The sequence below is a fragment of the Salvelinus namaycush genome, chromosome 11, assembly GCF_016432855.1.
Source record: "Salvelinus namaycush isolate Seneca chromosome 11, SaNama_1.0, whole genome shotgun sequence".
Classification (NCBI taxonomy): domain Eukaryota; kingdom Metazoa; phylum Chordata; class Actinopteri; order Salmoniformes; family Salmonidae; genus Salvelinus; species Salvelinus namaycush.
The window spans coordinates 19467719-19485773 of NC_052317.1; the positions used below are offsets into that span (position 1 = coordinate 19467719).

Here is an 18055-nt window from a genome sequence, read left to right on the forward strand (position 1 = left end):
CTCAATTGTGGTCTGAAAAAATATTTGTATAATTTAATGTTCCAGTGTGGTGATCCATGGAGCTATAATTGTGACTACTGTACAGCTTGGCAGTTCCCCAGGAACGTCTCTCTTTGATCTGTCCATCTGACGTCACTACAGCTAACAGTACCATACCTTTGACTGCTGGTCAGAGTGAAGTGGACTACAACTCACATGCATCACTAGATGATGATGACATGCTTATTCGTCATGAGAGCCCATGACATCAGAGAGTAGCCTGATACCAGATCTCAGTACAAAATGGCGCCGACAGAGATGGTCGCCTCGCTTCGAGTTCTTAGGAAGCTATGCAGTATTTTGTTTTTTTTATGTATTACTTCTTACATTGTTACCCCAGGAAATCTTAAGTCTTATTACACACAGCTGGGAAGAACTATTGGATATAAGACCAACGTCAACTTACCAACATTACGACCAGGAATATGACTTTCCCGAAGCGGATCCTCTGATCGGACCACCACCCAGGACAATGGATCTAATCCCAGTAGCCGATCCAAAACAACGGTGCCGCAGAAGGGCCAGACGGAGCGGCCTCCTGGTCAGGCTCCGTAGACATGCACATCGCTCACCGCTCCCGAGTATACTACTCGCCAATGTCCAGTCTCTTGACAACAAGGTAGATGAAATTCGAGCAAGGGTTGTAACATTCTCTGTTTCACAGAAACATGGCTCTCTCGGGATATGTTGTCAGAATTGGTTCAGCCACCGGGATTCTCCATGCATCGCGCCGACAGAGATAAACACCTATCTGGGAAGAGGAAGGGCGAGGTTAATGCTTTATGATTAACAACTCATGGTGTAATCATAGCAACATACAGGAACTCAAGTCCTTCTGCTCACCCGACCTAGAATTCCTTACAATGAAATGCCAGCCATTTTATCTACCAAGAGAATTCTCGTCAGTTATAGTCACAGCTGTGTACATTCCCCCTCAAGCGAACACCAAGACGGCCCTCAAGGAACTTCACTGGACTCTATGTAAACTGGAAACTATATATCCAGAGGCTGCATTTATTGTAGCTGGGGATTTTAACAAAGCAAATTTGAGAACAAGGCTACCTAAATTCTATCAGCATATTGATTGCACGACACACATGGCTAATACTCTCGACCACTGCTACTCTAACTTCTGTGATGCATACAAGGACCTCCCCCGCCCTCCCTTTGGCAAATCCGACCACGACGCGATCTTGCTCATTCCGTCTTATAGCCAGAAACTCAAACAGGATGTAACAGTGACAAGAACCATTCAACGCTGGTCTAACCAATCGGAGGCCACGCTTCAAGATTGTTTTGATTACGCGGACTGGAATATGTTCCGGTCAACCTCAGAGAACAACATTAACCTATACGGTGACTCGGTGAGTGTGTTTATAAAGAAGTGCATTGGAGATGTTGTACCCACTGTGACTATTAAAACCTACCCTACCAGAAACCGTGGATGGATGGTGGGATTCGCGCAAAACTGAAAGCTTGATCCACTGCATTTAACCATGGAGAGATGACTGGAAATATGGCTGAATATAAGCAGTGTAGTTATTCCCTCCGCAAGACAATCAAACAAGCAAAATGCCGGTACAGGGACATGGTAGAGTCGCAATTCAACGGCTCAGATACAAGATGTATGTGGCAGTGTCTACAGGAAATCACAGACTACAAAAACACAAACAGCCACGACACGAACACCGACATCACGCTTCCAGACAAACTAAACACCTTCTTAGCCCGCTTTGAGGATAATACAGTGCCACCGTCGCGGCTCGCTAACAAAGACTGTGACCCACCCCCACCCCCCTCCCCCTCCATTGCTGATGTGAGTAAAACATTTAAACTTGTTAACCCTCGCAAGGCTGCTGGCCCAGACGGCATCCCTAGCCGCGTCCTCAGAGCATGCGCAGACCAGCTGGCTGGTGTGTTTACGGACATATTCAATCGCTTCAGTCTGCTGTCCCCAAATGCTTCAAGATGGCTACCATTGTTACTGTACCCAAGGAGGCAAAGATAACTAAACTAAATGACTACCGCCCCGTAGTACTCACTTCTGTCATCATGAAGTGCTTTGAGAGGCTAGTCAAGGATCATATCACCGCCACCTTACCGGCCATCCTAGACCTATTTCAGTTTACATACCGCCCCAACAGGTCCACAGATGACGCAATTGCCATCACACTGCACACTGCCCTATCCCATCTGGACAAAAATAATACCTATGTAAGAATACTGTTCATTGACTACAGCTCAGCATTCAACACCATAGTACCCTCCAAGCTCATCATCAAGCTGGAGGCCCTGGGTCTCAACCCCGCCTTGTGCAACTGGGTCCTGGACTTTCTGACGGGCCGCCCCCAGGTGGTGAAGGTAGGAAACAACATCTCCACTTCGCTGACCCTCAACACTGGGGCCCCACAAGGGTGTGTGCTCAGCCCTCTCCTGTACTCTCTGTTCACCCATGACTGCGTCTCCATGCACGCCTCCAACTCAATCATCAATGTTGCAGACGACACAACAGCAGTGGGCTTGATCACCAACAACGACGAGACAGCCTACAGGGAGGAGGTGAGGGCACTCAGAGTGTGGTGTCAGGAAAACAACCTCTCACTCAACGTCAACAAAACAAGGGAGATGATTGTGGACTTCAGGAAACAGCAGAGGGAGCACCCGACATCGAAAGGACAGCAGTGGAGAAGGTGGAAAGTTTTAAGTTCCTGGGCATACACATCACAGACAAACTGAAATGGTACACCCACACAGACAGTGTGGTGAAGAAGGCGCAACAGCGCCTCTTCAACCTCAGGAGACTGAAGAAATGTATATTGTCACCCTAAACCCTGACAAACTTTTACAGATGCACAATCGAAAGCATCCTGTCGGGCTGTATCACAGCCTTGTACAGCAACTGCACCGCCCTCAACCGCAAGGCTCTCCAGAGGGTGGTGCGGTCTGCACAACGCATCACCGGGGGCAAAGTACCTGCCCTGCATGACACTTACAGCACCCAATGTCACAGGAAGGTCAAAAAGTTCATCAAGGACAACAACCACCCGAGCCACTGCCTGTTCACACCGCTTCCATCCAGAAGGCGAGGTCAGTACAGGTGCGTCAAAGCTGGGACCGAGAGATTGAAAAACAGCTTCTATCTCAAGGCCATCAAACTGCTAAACTGCAATCACTAACTCAGAGAGGCTGCTGCCTACATTGAGACTCAGTCGCTGTACACTTTAATAAATGGATCACTAGTCACTTTAAACAATGCCACTTTAAATAATGGGACTTTAATAATGTTTACATATCTTACATTACTCATATCACATGTATATACTGTATTTTATACCATCTATTGCATCTTGCCTATGCCGTTTGGCCATCACTCATCCATATACTTATATGTGCATATTCTCATTCACCCCTTTGGATTTGTGCGTATTAGGTAGTTGTTGGGGAATTGTTCGATTACTTGTTAGATATTACTTGCCTGTCAGAACTAGAAGCACAAGCATTTCGCTACACTCGCATTAACATCTGCTAACCATGCGTATGTGACCAATAAAATTTGATTTGACTCCTTGTCAATGAGTGATCATGCTAACGTTAGTTGGCCTTATTATTAACACCTGTTTGTTGACTTGTCTTCATTGGCAGGATCTCCAACGAACACTCTCCGAAGCTGCAGATCCGGAGCCACAGCTACCTGCGGGCGGTGAGTGAAGTTTCCATCAATAGGAGCCTGGACACCCTGGACCCCAAAGGGCTCCTGGACCCCAAAGCGCTGCTCTCCTCACCCCAATACCGCTCGCGAAACGAGAGTTACATGAGGGCTATGAGCACCATCAGCCAGGTTGGTGCTCCCGGCATTACGTCACCTTCTCTGGTGCTACGTCTGTGCAAGGGAGGAAAGTCACATCAAGTCAAAGTCCAAGTCAAATCAGCCATGAAATCAGCCACAAATTCATCTCTCCAGCGATGAGATGAATTGTATTTCAAACCAGTTTCAATGTCAATGTTCAGCCCTCAACCATCAAGAGTCAACCTAAAGAGGAGAAGCAAAATTAATCTACCATTCCATTTACCATATCTCCTCTCTAGAGTTTGGAAGAATACACAGCCTTTAAAGCCAGTTGTGCATTGTTTTATAGTATTTCGAAGATAGCATAACAGAATAAATCATTATAAAAACCCGAAACCATTATCATATTACCTCCATACTGTATGTCATACACATTACTTCATATTACTCTTAGCTAAAGAAACATTTAAACATTGATTCAAATATAATAATCAAATTATTGTACAATAATCTATTCCAAGGACATTGTAGATACAAAAGTATTTTCCTTACATTTCAGAATAAACTAGTCACACAAAATATTTCTAATGAGTGACCTTATGCCCTTTGCATTTCATGTCTGGAATTACAAATATAACTCACTGAACAATCATCTTCCAAATCTGTGAAATCTCCCAAACTAAAATGCGATAAAGATTTGGATTAAGGATCAGTATTCACCAATTGTTTCTTGTTTAATACCCACCCTCAGTTATCAGTGAAAATCAGATGGAATTACAAACATCTCAGCATTAGTCTTGCCAAAAGCACCTCAAGCTCTTGTCTTTTGGTGCTTTAGACCATATCCAAAGCATCCTTATCCCACCCTAACCTACAGTATGTTATTAAACCATCTTAGATGCTCTGGTTCTTCTCTTACCTTTTCTCAATTTGTCTTTTCTCGAAGATCCAAGGTTACTTGTATGTGTTTTGAAAAGGAGTCGAGGAGAGAGGATACCAGGAATAGAGGACACACAAGTTGAGAAGGGAATGCCCAACTCCTTGCTTCAATAATGCAGAGCTCTGTTTTAGACCCTAAATTAAATATCCTCATCATCCCAAACAATCTCTTCATTGCACTTGCTTGTTCTCCAATTAACATTGACCCTCACGCTCCCATTCCCTCTGACTCTTCCTCCTCTTGCTACTGCTGCATTGTGGTTCCTCTTTTTCTTCTGTAGTTCTCTTCCTTACTTCTCCTAATGATTTCAGATGTGTTTACTCTGCCCCTCAGCATTGAATGTGCACAGCTATTAAACTCTAGGTAAGTGGCTCTTCTATGGTGCGTTCTCCAGGTTAGGATTAGGATACTGATATTTGGATGTCCGGTTGTGCTGCACCCCCTCTCTCCCCCATCGTCCCCGACACCTCGTCCCCTTGCAGGTGAGTGAGGTGGAGGTGAACGGGCAGATAGAGCAGGTGTGTGAGCAGGTGTACAGTGAGATGGAGTCGCAGGCCATGGATGCGTTGGACCTGCCCATGCCGAGCTGCTTCCGCATGCGTAGAAACAGCTACGTGAGGGCCATGGACCAGGGCTGCTCAGAGGATGACGGGATGTCCCTGCTGCCCTCCTCACCCCCCAGGACCACCACCACCACCGTCAGGACCATCCAGAGCAGCACAGGTCAGTCGGTTTATCACTCTTCGAATACACACTGAGTAGTCACAGGTCAGTCTAGATCTGTTGCTCTGTTATCTGGCGAGTCAAAATATGCACTGCTCAACCATACCACTGTCCACGGTAGAAAATGTCAGTGTCTTCTCTCAATCACCCTTTAAATCACCACCAGCAGGAGTAAAGGTCTACTAGCTAGCAAAAACAAATGCTGCTGCACAGACCAATAAAGGTCAGAGTCTCCATTGGATCACCATTAATACACACCACCATCACTATGGAAACCCTCAAGAGAAACCCTCACCACAGTTTGGTGTGTTTATCCCTTTCACAACACATATTGATCTACTGTACCAACACTGTCAGGGAACCACATACCAGCAAAGGTCAATGCCAAGAAAGACTCTCCACAGCATCACAGTATGTTCACCTGACTCCCAAAGCATACACCACACAACACAATGTCATAGCAGCACTAAGCCTGAGGATATTTGCTGTATTTGTAAGCAGGAGGATGAAGAGCCTGAGGATTATCACTGCTGTATCTCTTTGATAGATGAGTCTTTGAGTGCTATGGACAAAACATGGCTTCTTGCCTGGTCCAGTCCACATGAGCAACATAAGCGTCTCTCCCTGGTATTTTAAACCATTATTATTATATACAGAACATTTCAAATCAGAGCCGGTGTGTGGAATAGGCTTGGAGAAATGTGGCTAATTTCTAAAATGTGGTTAAGGGATCTGAAGAAATTCCCCTTTTATAATTGGTTTTAATCCTGACATTGTGTACATGCTTACAAGAAGGAGAAAAAATAAATGTTCTGTAATGAATAGCATGCTATCTGAGATACAGTATGTATTTATATGATAAGGACTCTCTGAAGTTCACTGTTATCAAGTTATTTATAAAAAATGAAAGCATGTTTTTATAATTTCACTGAAATGCTTCAAGCGTCTTCATCAAACGTAGAGACTGCCCCGTCAGATGAGTCCCAGATGTCAGTGCTGATTTGAGTCGAACTTCCTGCTACTTAGTTTGACTGTTCCTCTAGGAATTCTTAGATTGTTTTCCTAGGGGCAATCCACTGACAGCAAGGTTCAGTTTGACATCCCAGGATGAAACGTTAAGAGATGTCTCTGTAGTCCCAGAAAATTATCACCTGGACCCTTTGCCATATTCTAAATGAAAACAAATGTATTTTGGCAATAATTGTTATATTTATAGATAATCATAAAATGACAGATACCATGCAGAGGTGGAATGAAATAATAACAGAACTGCTGAGGACCGATCTCTCTAACTGACGTTGAGCTGTGTTGTCTTGTGAAAATAAAAGGAAGGTGGCATTTGCTTATCTTCAGGTTTATCTCTTGAAACTAAGAAAGCTTGAGTACTGGAACAACAAATACTTCAGATATACATAGTTGATGAAAAATAAGCTAGGCACAATCTTCTGAAACAAATAAATAATAAAGGCTGTATTTGACTTCCCCTTCAACTCTTTGCTGGTGCTGCATGTCTGAATGAAGATTGCCACTTTCCAACCTGCTGCTCTGCGCCCAGGGCTAGTCAAGGCAGACATATGGGCTGGACCCACAGGAGAGCTGCTTGGGCAAGTGGAGAAAAGAGAGAAAAAGAAAACAAGGGACATGGGATGAGAGAAAGTGTGGAGGGAAGTTTCTGGACTAGTTAATCTTTCATGATGGCCGTTGGGTCTGAGTGAAAACATCAAGCTGGCATTTGTGTCCCGTCCCAACTCTGCCGTCAGCTCTCCACAATAACTCGAGATATTGAGCTGTGTGGGGGATCAGAGGCGCTCTCATCAGTTTGATGCCCAGATCTAGTTTGCATGTTAGAAGAATGGGCCTGAGAGTGATACTGTTTTTCATTTTACTGTATTTGGGTACAGAAGCAGTATATGTTTTTGTTTTACTCTGTACAGTACAGGTATGTTATTGTTCATGCAACAAACCTTTTCATCTTTATTCCTCTTTAATCTGACCTATGATGTCCTTGTCCATATTAAATAAAAGCCGTCGAAGCAGATTTCTAATGAGGCAGCAGAGTAATTAGGCGTTAGGGGAGCATGGCCCTGAAAGAGGTCATCCCCAGTTAAGAGCCAGGCTAAGACATCTAAAGCCCATGCAAATCACTTCCCCTTTCTGGCCCATGCAAATCACTTCCCATTGCATCTCTGATATCCTATTTTCCCACCATTTATAATTTCCCCAACCATTTCAAAAGGCTCTAAACGCAGACAAGCAATTTTATTTTTAGATAAATCTGCCTCAGAGTATGTAATTCTATTGATATGAACATCCTTTGTTAACCTTGCGTGTGAATTGAAAACAGCAGCAACAACGTCATGAACTGTTTTGTAAGGAGTAGAGGCAGAACAGGGAGTCAGCCTCAGAGTACGGCCCTGACAAAACCTTGTGGTGTTGTGAGGAAAAGGGGTTTGGTCCACAAGGTTTTGAGGCAGCCAAGCTCATCAGAGTGAGGCCCTGACATTGACTTGATGCTTGGTGTGGAGTGGAGGGAGTGGTGTGGACAGAGATGGGCAGTATTTCTGTTACATGTATTTGAAATAGTATTTTGTAATTTGTATTAGACTGGGCTGAAGTACACTCCAATGTGTTTTGTAACAAGATACCTTCGAGAGCTGTAATTTGTATTTTCAAAATACAAAATACTTTTCTATACCATTTTTCTATTGCGGTTCTCCATTTTGTGTCCCCCTTTCACCCTACGTTGGTATCAGAAGTCTGCTGAATGAACTAAATACACATGTATATGTACAAATCTACAATTGCAAAGCATGCTGATATTATTATAATGAGCTCTGCACTGAAACAAGGCCAATAATAATAGCTAGTGTGCTTTGCAGATCCTTTTGGTATGTTAATTGTCATATACACTACCATTCAAAAGTTTGGGGTCACTTAGAAATGTCCTTGTTTTTGAAAGAAAATAAATTGTCCATTAAAATAACATCAAATTGATCAGAAATACAGTGTAGACATTGTTAATGTTGTAAATGACTATTGTAGCTGGAAACGGCTGATTTCTAATGGAATATCTACATAGGCGTACAGAGGCCCATTATCAGCAACCATCACTCCTGTGTTCCAATGACATGTTGTGCTAGCTAATCCAAGTTTATCATTTTAAAATGCTAATTGATCATTAGAAAACCCTTTTGCAATTATGTTAGCACAGCTGAAAACTGTTGTTCTGATTAAAGAAGCAATAAAATTGGCCTTCTTTAGACTAGTTGGGTATCTGGAGCATCAGCATTTGTGGGTTCGATTACAGACTCAAAATTGCCAGGAACAAAGAACTTTCTTCTGAAACTCGTCAGTCTATTCTTGTTCTGAGAAATGAAGGCTATTCCATGCGAGAAATTGCCAAGAAACTGACGATCTCGTACAACGCTGTGTACAGTACTACTCCCTTCACAGAACAGCGCAAACTGACTAACCAGACTAGGGAGAGGAGTGGGAGGCCCCGGTGCACAACTGAGCAAGAGGACAAGTACATTAGAGTGTCTAGTTTGAGAAACAGACGCCTCACAAGTCCTCAACTGGCAGCTTCATTAAATAATACCTGCAAAACGCCAGTCTTAACGTGAACAGTGAAGAGGCGACTCCAGGATGCTGGCCTTCTAGGCCGAGTTCCTCTGTCCAGTGTCTGTGTTCTTCAAATCAAATCAAAATCAAATCAAATTTAATTTGTCACATACACATGGTTAGCAGATGTTAATGCGAGTGTAGCGAAATGCTTGTGCTTCTAGTTCCGACAATGCAGTAATAACCAACGAGTAATCTATTCCACAACTACTACCTTATACACACAAGTGTAAAGGGATAAAGAATATGTACATAAAGATATATGAATGAGTGATGGTACAGAACGGCATAGGCAAGATGCAGTAGATGGTATCGAGTACAGTATATACATATGAGATGAGTAATGTAGGGTATGTAAACATAAAAGTGCATAGTTTAAAGTGGCTCGTGATACATGTATTACATAAAGATGGCAAGATGCAGTAGATGATATAGAGTACAGTATATACATATGAGATGAGTAATGTAGGGTATGTAAACATAAAAGTGCATTGTTTAAAGTGGCTAGTGATACATTTTTGATCAATTTCCATTATTAAAGTGAGCTGGAGTTGAGTCAGTATGTTGGCAGCAGCCACTCGATGTTAGTGGTGGCTGTTTAACAGTCTGATGGCCTTGAGATAGAAGCTGTTTTTCAGTCTCTCGGGCCCTGCTTTGATGCACCTGTACTGACCTCGCCTTCTGGATGATAGCGGGGTGAACAGGCAGTGGCTCGGGTGGTTGTTGTCCTTGATGATCTTTATGGCCTTCCTGTGACATCGGGTGGTGTAGGTGTCCTGGAGGGCAGGTAGTTTGCCCCCAGTGATGCGTTGTGCAGACCTCACTACCCTCTGGAGACCCTTACGGTTGTGGGCGGAGCAGTTGCCGTACCAGGCGGTGATACAGCCCGACAGGATGCTCTCGATTGTGCATCTGTAGAAGTTTGTGAGTGCTTTTGGTGACAAGCCAAATTTCTTCAGCCTCCTGAGGTTGAAGAGGCGCTGCTGCGCCTTCTTCACAACGCTGTCTGTGTGGGTGGACCAATTCAGTTTGTCCGTGATGTGTACGCCGAGGAACTTAAAACGTACTACCCTCTCCACTACTGTCCCGTCGATGTGGATAGGGGGGTGCTCCCTCTGCTGTTTCCTGAAGTCCACAATCATCTCCTTTGTTTTGTTGACGTTGAGTGAGAGGTTGTTTTCCTGACACCACACTCTGAGTGCCCTCACCTCCTCCCTGTAGGCCATCTCGTCGTTGTTGGTAATCAAGCCTACCACTGTAGTGTCGTCTGCAAACTTGATGATTGAGTTGGAGGCGTGCATGGCCACGCAGTCGTGGGTGAACAGGGAGTACAGGAGAGGGCTCAGAACGCACCCTTGTGGGGCCCCAGTGTTGAGGATCAGCGGGGTGGAGATGTTGTTACCTACCCTCACCACCTGGGGGCGGCCCGTCAGGAAGCCCAGTACCCAGTCGCACAGGGCGGGGTCGAGACCCAGGGTCTCGAGCTTGATGACGAGTTTGGAGGGTCCTATGGTGTTAAATGCTGAGCTGTAGTCGATGAACAGCATTCTCACATAGGTATTCCTCTTGTCCAGATGGGTTAGGGCAGTGTGCAGTGTGGTTGCGATTGCGTCGTCTGTGGACCTATTGGGGCGGTAAGCAAATTGGAGTGGGTCTAGGGTGTCAGGTAGGGTGGAGGTGATATGGTCCTTGACTAGTCTCTCAAAGCACTTCATGATGACGGAAGTGAGTGCTACGGGGCGGTAGTTGTTTAGCTCAGTTACCTTAGCTTTCTTGGGAACAGGAACAATGGTGGCCCTCTTGAAGCATGTGGGAACAGCAGACTGGGATAAGGATTGATTGAATATGTCCGTAAACACACCAGCCAGTTGGTCTGCGCATGCTCTGAGGACGCGGCTGGGGATGCCGTCTGGGCCTGCAGCCTTGCGAGGGTTAACATGTTTAGATGTTTTACTCACGTCGGCTGCAGTGAAGGAGAGTCCGCAGGTTTTGGTAGCGGGCCGTGTCGGTGGCACTGTATTGTCCTCAAAGCGAGCAAAGAAGTTATTTAGTCTGTCTGGGAGCAAGACATCCTGGTCCGCGACGGGGCTGGTTTTATTTTTGTAATCCGTGATTGGCTGTAGACCCTGCCACATACCTCTTGTGTCTGAGCCGTTGAATTGCAACTCTACTTTGTCTCTGTACTGACGCTTAGCTTGTTTGATTGCCTTGCGGAGGGAATAGCTACACTGTTTGTATTCGGTCATGTTTCCGGTCACCTTGCCCTGGTTAAAAGCAGTGGTTCATACTTTCAGTTTCACGCGAATGCTGCCATCAATCCACGGTTTCTGGTTTGGGAATGTTTTAATAGTTGTTGTGGGTACGACATCGCCGATGCACTTTCTAATGAACTCGCTCACCGAATCAGCGTATTCGTCAATGTTGTTGTTGGACGCAATGCGGAACATATCCCAATCCACGTGATCGAAGCAGTCTTGAAGCGTGGAATCAGATTGGTCGGACCAGTGTTGAACAGACCTGAGCGCGGGAGCTTCTTGTTTTAGTTTCTGTCTGTAGGCTGGAAGCAACAAAATGGAGTCGTGGAGTCGTGCCCATCTTAATCTTTTATTTTTATTGGCCAGTCTGAGATATGGCTTTTTCTTTGCAACTCTGCAAGTAATGTTTGGAAAATATTTGGTAAAATGAAAAAAGAGGATGATAGCAGTGCCGGCTATGCTATGTGTGTGATTGTGAGGCGCTATACAATTTCCACAGTCACAAGACGAGACTTCAAATAAGCCGATGGCATGTCAAGGAAAATGTAGCCTACTGTTTAGATTCGTTAAATGAAAACTGAAAATGTTACATTGACTAACCAGTATAACCTACTGACGGCCTACACCGGCCAAACCTGGACAATGCTGGGCCAATTGTGCGCCGCCCTATGGGACTCCCAATCACGGCCGGTTGTGATACAGCCTGGATTCAAACCAGGGTGTCTGTAGTGACGCCTCCAGCACTGAGATGCAGTGCCTTAGACTGCTTAACTTTTTCTTTAAATGCGACGCAAGTGGTGTGGTCAGCATGTTACAACCGGTCAAACTGATGTCATTTGGACATTTTCCACAAAAAATGTATCCCGTTTGTTTTTGCTTTATTGTATTTTCTCCCCAGTCCCTAAACATCTTTGCTCACCAAAAGATGACTGAGAACTAGATTAAAGCATTAATTCTATCGATCTATTACATTATTCTGTTGAGCAATGGTTTATTTAGTCTTCTAGGGTAATGTATGACAAAAGAGAAGCTACATGTATCTAATTATAGACAAGTTGAATAACAAATAGCCTATCAAATTTCAGAAATTATAAGCAGAAACCTATCTAAATCAGGCAAAACAAAATCCTGCACCCCCTGTCAAAAAAATGTTCTGCAGTCTTTGCCTGTAGCCTATAGTGCATTTTCTACATTTTCTGGTTAGGGTTGGGTGCAGGCCTCAGATTTTCACTTTATCACATATAGTCGGGTGGTTGCGGATGGGTTATTAGCAATTGCAGGAGGGTGCAGGTGAACAAACAGCTGACCCGCGCACCAGCAGTGCACTCAACTAAGGCAGAGATGGGCAGAAATTACAAATTACAATCACAAAATACCCTAAAGACCAATGTATCAAAATAAAAAGAAAGATACAAAAGTACATTTGCAAGTAGCTGGCCGACCAGCAACAACATTCTCAGTAACGGTTACAGAAACGTCTTACTTGCTATGACAGTGATATGTGTTGTTTATCTACCTTAGTTGAATGCACTGTCACTCTGGATAAGAGTGTCTGCTAAATGACCAAAATGTAAAGGTATATTTTAAAATGAACAGCTGAAAAGCACACTGGGTATTGTCATTGGCCTTGTATCAGGGCGGAGCTCATTAGAGTAATACTCAGCATGCTTTGCAATTGTTACATTTTACATATACATTTACATCCATGGTGGTCAGTCCCGTTTAAGATTAGGGAGGATGATTTCATTTTTTAATAATCATAGCCTTATTTCTATTACAGCATATTGGATGACTGTCTGTCCATCATCCAGCTCAATGTAACACTGATCGGTTTAGGCTACTACATGATACACGAATACTCGACAACCAAGCCTACAAATGAATGTTTGTAGCATAGGTGCACAGGTCGAGAGACAAAAAGGAGTAATGAAGCTGATGAACAGTTACACATTCAATTCCACCATGCACAATCTTACCTGCATCTAGCAAATCTAGGATGTAATCATTAGTCCAAACAGTTGCAAAATGTTACGTTTTGCAACTAAAACGAGAGTTTCTATTGGACAAATTCAGGTAGGTCCATCCCCGTTTCATTCCGTTTGTTTCTGTTTAAAAAATGTTTTGCAACAGTTTTGGCGGAATAAATACACCCATGATCACCCGTACACACAGTTCACTTTTATAGCAGCCATACAAACAGCATCATCACATCTGCACGCTCTCCTCCTCTCTCATTTTCCCTTCGCTTGTGGACAACAGCTGTCTGTTACCAGGCAAAAAAAGCCAAACCATACCATAACCACTACACACAGCCTACATCATTGTCACCATATTAGCTGAAGTCATAGTCAACATACAGTAGCTACTAGAACTAACGCATTAGTAAGCCCACAATCCAATCCATGTGTACAATCACGCAATACCGTATAGCAAGCAGTTTAGCAGTTACACCGCCAGGCCCAGGTGGCAATAAATTGTTTAAACCGAAAGCTTACCTCGACATGGAAGTGTTGGTTAGCCTTAGCACCTAGCTAACATAAATATCATTCCTCTCTGTTTGAGTCAGGTTGTTGAGTAGGCTAAATTAGCTGCATTAGCTAGCATAAGTGAAACTGAAGAAAACAAAATCCAACCAAATATCTCTCTCTCGCTTTCTCTCTCTGCTGCTTCTCCTTAATTGTTTAAGAAATGTATTGGAAACTATTCAACTATTGTTTTTCTTTTTGAGTCAACTACTCACCACATTTTATGCACTGCAGTGCTAGCTAGATGTATCTTATTCTTTCAGTACTAGATTCATTCTCTGATCCTTTGATTGGGTGGACAACATGTCAGTTCATGCTGCAAGCGCTCTGATTAGGTTGGAGGATGTCATCCGGAAGTCATCAAAATTACTGTGTAAGTCTATGGAAGAGGGTGAGAACCATGAGCCTCCTAGGTATAGTATTGAACCAGAGGAGGATGGAAAATAGCTGTCCTCCAGCTACACAATAGTGCTACCCTACAGAGTGCTGTTGAGGCTACTGTAGACCTTCATTGCAAAACAGTGTGTTTAAATAAGTTATTTGGTGATGTAAATGTATTTAGTATAGTTTTATCTAAAAATAATCACTTTTAAATGTTTCGCTATGTTTATTTTTATGAAATTCACTAAGTAGGATAGTCCTCCCCTTCCTCCTCTGAGGATCCTTCACTGATTTATATGTAGTTAATTTAGCAGACGCTCTTATCACACCATAGTGCAATCAGACTTTTGATACCAATGTAGGGTGAAAAAATTGTGAACTGCTATAAAGAAATTGTAAAGAAAATGATTTTGTATTTTGAAAATACAAATGACGGCTTTCGAAAGTATCTTGTTACAAAATAAATGTGTAGTTCAGCCCAGTGCAATACAATATACAAAATACTCAGAAGTAATTCAAATAAGTACTGTATTTCAAATGCATGTAACAGAAATACTGCTCTCTAAACTATGGTAGATAAACAACAACATATTACAGTCATAGCAAGTCAAACGTTTCTGTAACCGTTACTGTGATTGTTGTTGCTGTTCCGGCCGGCTATTTGCAAATGTAATTTCTGTATTTTAAAATACAAAATACATGTATTTTATTAAATACAAGTATGTTGTATTTTTATTTTTTTTGTAATTGTTTTTTGTCATTTTTGTCTGTCCCTGGGTCTGGAGTGGAGGGAGTGGGCAATCCCAATGATGGCTAATCGCCATGGTGCTGTGAGGGAGATTTATGCATGGCTGTACTGGAGAGAGAGAGAGAGTCTGGCTTGCCAATCGGAATGAGAAATGGAGAGGAGGGACCAATCACTTATGGGAGAGTTAATGGGGAGGAATGTTGGTGCTGACATTCAGAGGGCACCTCTGTCCCTCGTACACGGGTCTGGCTCCCTGAGACATACCATCTGCCTCTTGGAATGGAAAGCAGGAGCAAAGTTGTAACTCAGGTCTCTAGGTTAGTTGAGGTGAATGCAATTTACAAGGAAGCCTTGTTGAAGTCAGATACATTTGATTCTCTTTATCTGATTAAGTAAAAAATAAGCATAGGGGTGACTGAGGTAAGTTGAGACATTGTTTACATTCAGCATCATTCCGTCAAGGGAAATATAGTATTCCTATTAACAAAGGCACCTACATATATTTCAGGATGTTGTGTATTCCTGGAAATAATCTGAATTCATGTAAACATGATAGTTTTGAAAACATAGCTTGTCCAAAAAAAGTGGTCTCTTGGGGAAAGTTGAACAGGGTAAGTTAAGCTGCCTACACATTTCTGTACTGAATTAAATATTACCACTACTTTTTAAAACCAAGTCTATCTTTATTTCCCAAACACAATTCAACACAATCACAATCTTTTTTTTGTCTTTTAATAATTTTAAGCATATTTTAACACAGGCTTAAGACCTAACAAACACTTTTTTTAAACACTTTTAAAATAGGCCAGGCCCCGTTGTTACCTCATATCCCAGCGATAATGCCTTGCATTATGCCTGTGAGGTAAACACTTCAATTTGCTCAGCTTGCCATTTGCTCAAACATTGGCTCAACTTACCCCAAGGCAAACATTTTGACTGTATTAGCCCACACAGTTACAAGGATGGACTTAAATGATCTACTTCGGTTGAGAAACAAGCATCATGAAATTAATTTGATTTAGTGAAAATCTGTTTTTTTTAACCTAACTTGCATATGATTTTTTCTATGTGGTTTCTTCCTTCACAGACTCCATGAAATTATGATCCCTTCCTGAATATTTGGTCAAATGATACATTTTGTGTATGGTTTCCTAGAAACAAGGGTGGCTCAACTTAACCCTTTGGCTGAACTTACCCCACTCTTTCCTAACCATTTCCATGTAATTCTTGATTCTTTTTTATGTCATATTTTACTAGACTCACTATGCCATCCTTCCAAGTCTTGTTAGTCATGTGAGGAGGCTTGGAAAATGAGGCTATATTTTTATATAATGTATGCGGCAGATACGATTTAGAGCTTCAGAATCCCATGACACTTTTGAAAGTTTTTTCCATCCATCGTTCCATCGTTAATAATCTGTGACCGCTGATGTGTGTGAGTGACGTGTTTCCCTAAACAGCTGCGATGATGGGATCCCAAGAGGCCCTTGATGTGTAGCTGTGAGTGGGTGTGGGTGCTGCTGCTGAAAGTAGATGTGTGATTGTACATGACATCCGTGTAATACTGGTGCAAGCTGAGCCCTAGGGCTCTGGCTGGCTCATACATACAGCAGAGGAGAGAGGGGGGAGGAGGAGAGGAGGGGATAATATTACAGCTCAGGAGTTGTGCAATCAGAACTGTTACGAACGGATGTCTCCTGGAGTAGGGCAAGAATAGTGTATGTACTGAGTGTACTCAGTGTAGGGATCAGTATTTGGGGAAAGAGAGCACTCTTAACACACTAGATGTTATTGTATTGTGTTTCAGTGACATTCACAGTGTTTCTAGGTGTTTTCTTCAAGAGGCAATGCATTTACGCTAACAAACTACAGTATCTTAAAAATAGGGACCTTCGTCTCCACCAAGACAAGCAAGGCGCTAGAATACAAGTAGCTGCCATCTTACCCTAGACTATTATTTCCTCAGACACTGTTATACAGTGCAAACAACACTAGCTATAGCTGGAGATACACTACATGACCAAAAGTATGTGGACACCTGCTTGTTGAACGTCGCATTCCAAAATCATGGCCATTAATATGGAGTTGGTCCCCCCTTTGCTGCTATAACAGCCTCCACTCTGCTGGGAAGGCTTTCCACTAGATGTTGGAAAATTGCTGCGGGGACCTGCTTCCATTCAGCCACAAGAGCAATAGTGAGGTCGGGCACTGATGTTAGACGATTAGGCCTGGCTTGCAGTTGGCGTTCCAATTCATCCCAAAGGTATTTGATGGGGTTGAGGTCAGGGCTCTGTGCAGACCAGTCAAGGCCTAGCCCGAACCATGAAAAACAGCCCTAGACCATTATTCCTCCTCCACCAAACTTTACAGTTGGCACTATGCATTTGGGCAGGTAGTGTTCTCTTGGCATCCGCCAAACCCAGATTCCTCCGTCGAACTGCCAGATGGTGAAGCGTGACTCCTCACTCCAGAGAATGCATTTCTACTGCTCCAATGGTGGCGAGCTTTACACCACTCCACCCGACGCTTGGCATCGCATATGGTGGTCTTCGGCTTGTGTGCGTGCGGCTGCTCGGCCATGGAAATCTATTTCATGAAGCTCCAGACTAATAGTTATTGTGCTGACGTTGCTTCCAGTGGCAGTTTGGAACTCTGTAGGGAGTGTTACAACTGAGGGCAGATGATTTTTACACGCAATTTTTCTGTGTGCTTGTGTGGCCTACCACTTCGCAACTGAGCCAATGTTGCTCCTCAACATTTCCACTTCACAATAACAGCACTTACAGTTGACCGGGGCAGCTCTAGCAGGGCAGAAATCTGACGAACTGACTTGTTGGAAAGGTGTCATCCTATGACGGTGCCACATAGAAAGTCACTGAGCTCTTCAGTAAGGCCATTCTACTGGCAATGTTTGTCTCTGGAGATTGCATGGCTGTGTGCTCAACTTTATGCACTTGTCAGCAACGGGTGTGGCTGAAATAGCCGAATCCACTAATTTGAAGGGGTGTCCACATACTTTTGTATATATAGTGTGTT

The 18055-nt window shown here is 43.4% G+C and overlaps 1 protein-coding gene across 2 annotated transcripts in view; it reads left to right on the plus strand.

The window, feature by feature from the left end:
* LOC120055543 (disks large-associated protein 1-like) overlaps window positions 1-18055 on the plus strand; it is a 37339-nt gene that overhangs the window by 8481 nt on the left and 10803 nt on the right. Inside the window, exons 3-6 of one of the 2 annotated variants that reach the window (XM_039003407.1) lie at window positions 3682-3877; window positions 5249-5489; window positions 6533-6545; window positions 9403-9419. In XM_039003407.1, the coding sequence (XP_038859335.1) occupies window positions 3682-3877; window positions 5249-5489; window positions 6533-6545; window positions 9403-9419 (467 nt within the window). The remainder of the gene's footprint in view (window positions 1-3681; window positions 3878-5248; window positions 5490-6532; window positions 6546-9402; window positions 9420-18055) is intronic. The other variant, XM_039003408.1, reaches the window with a different exon arrangement.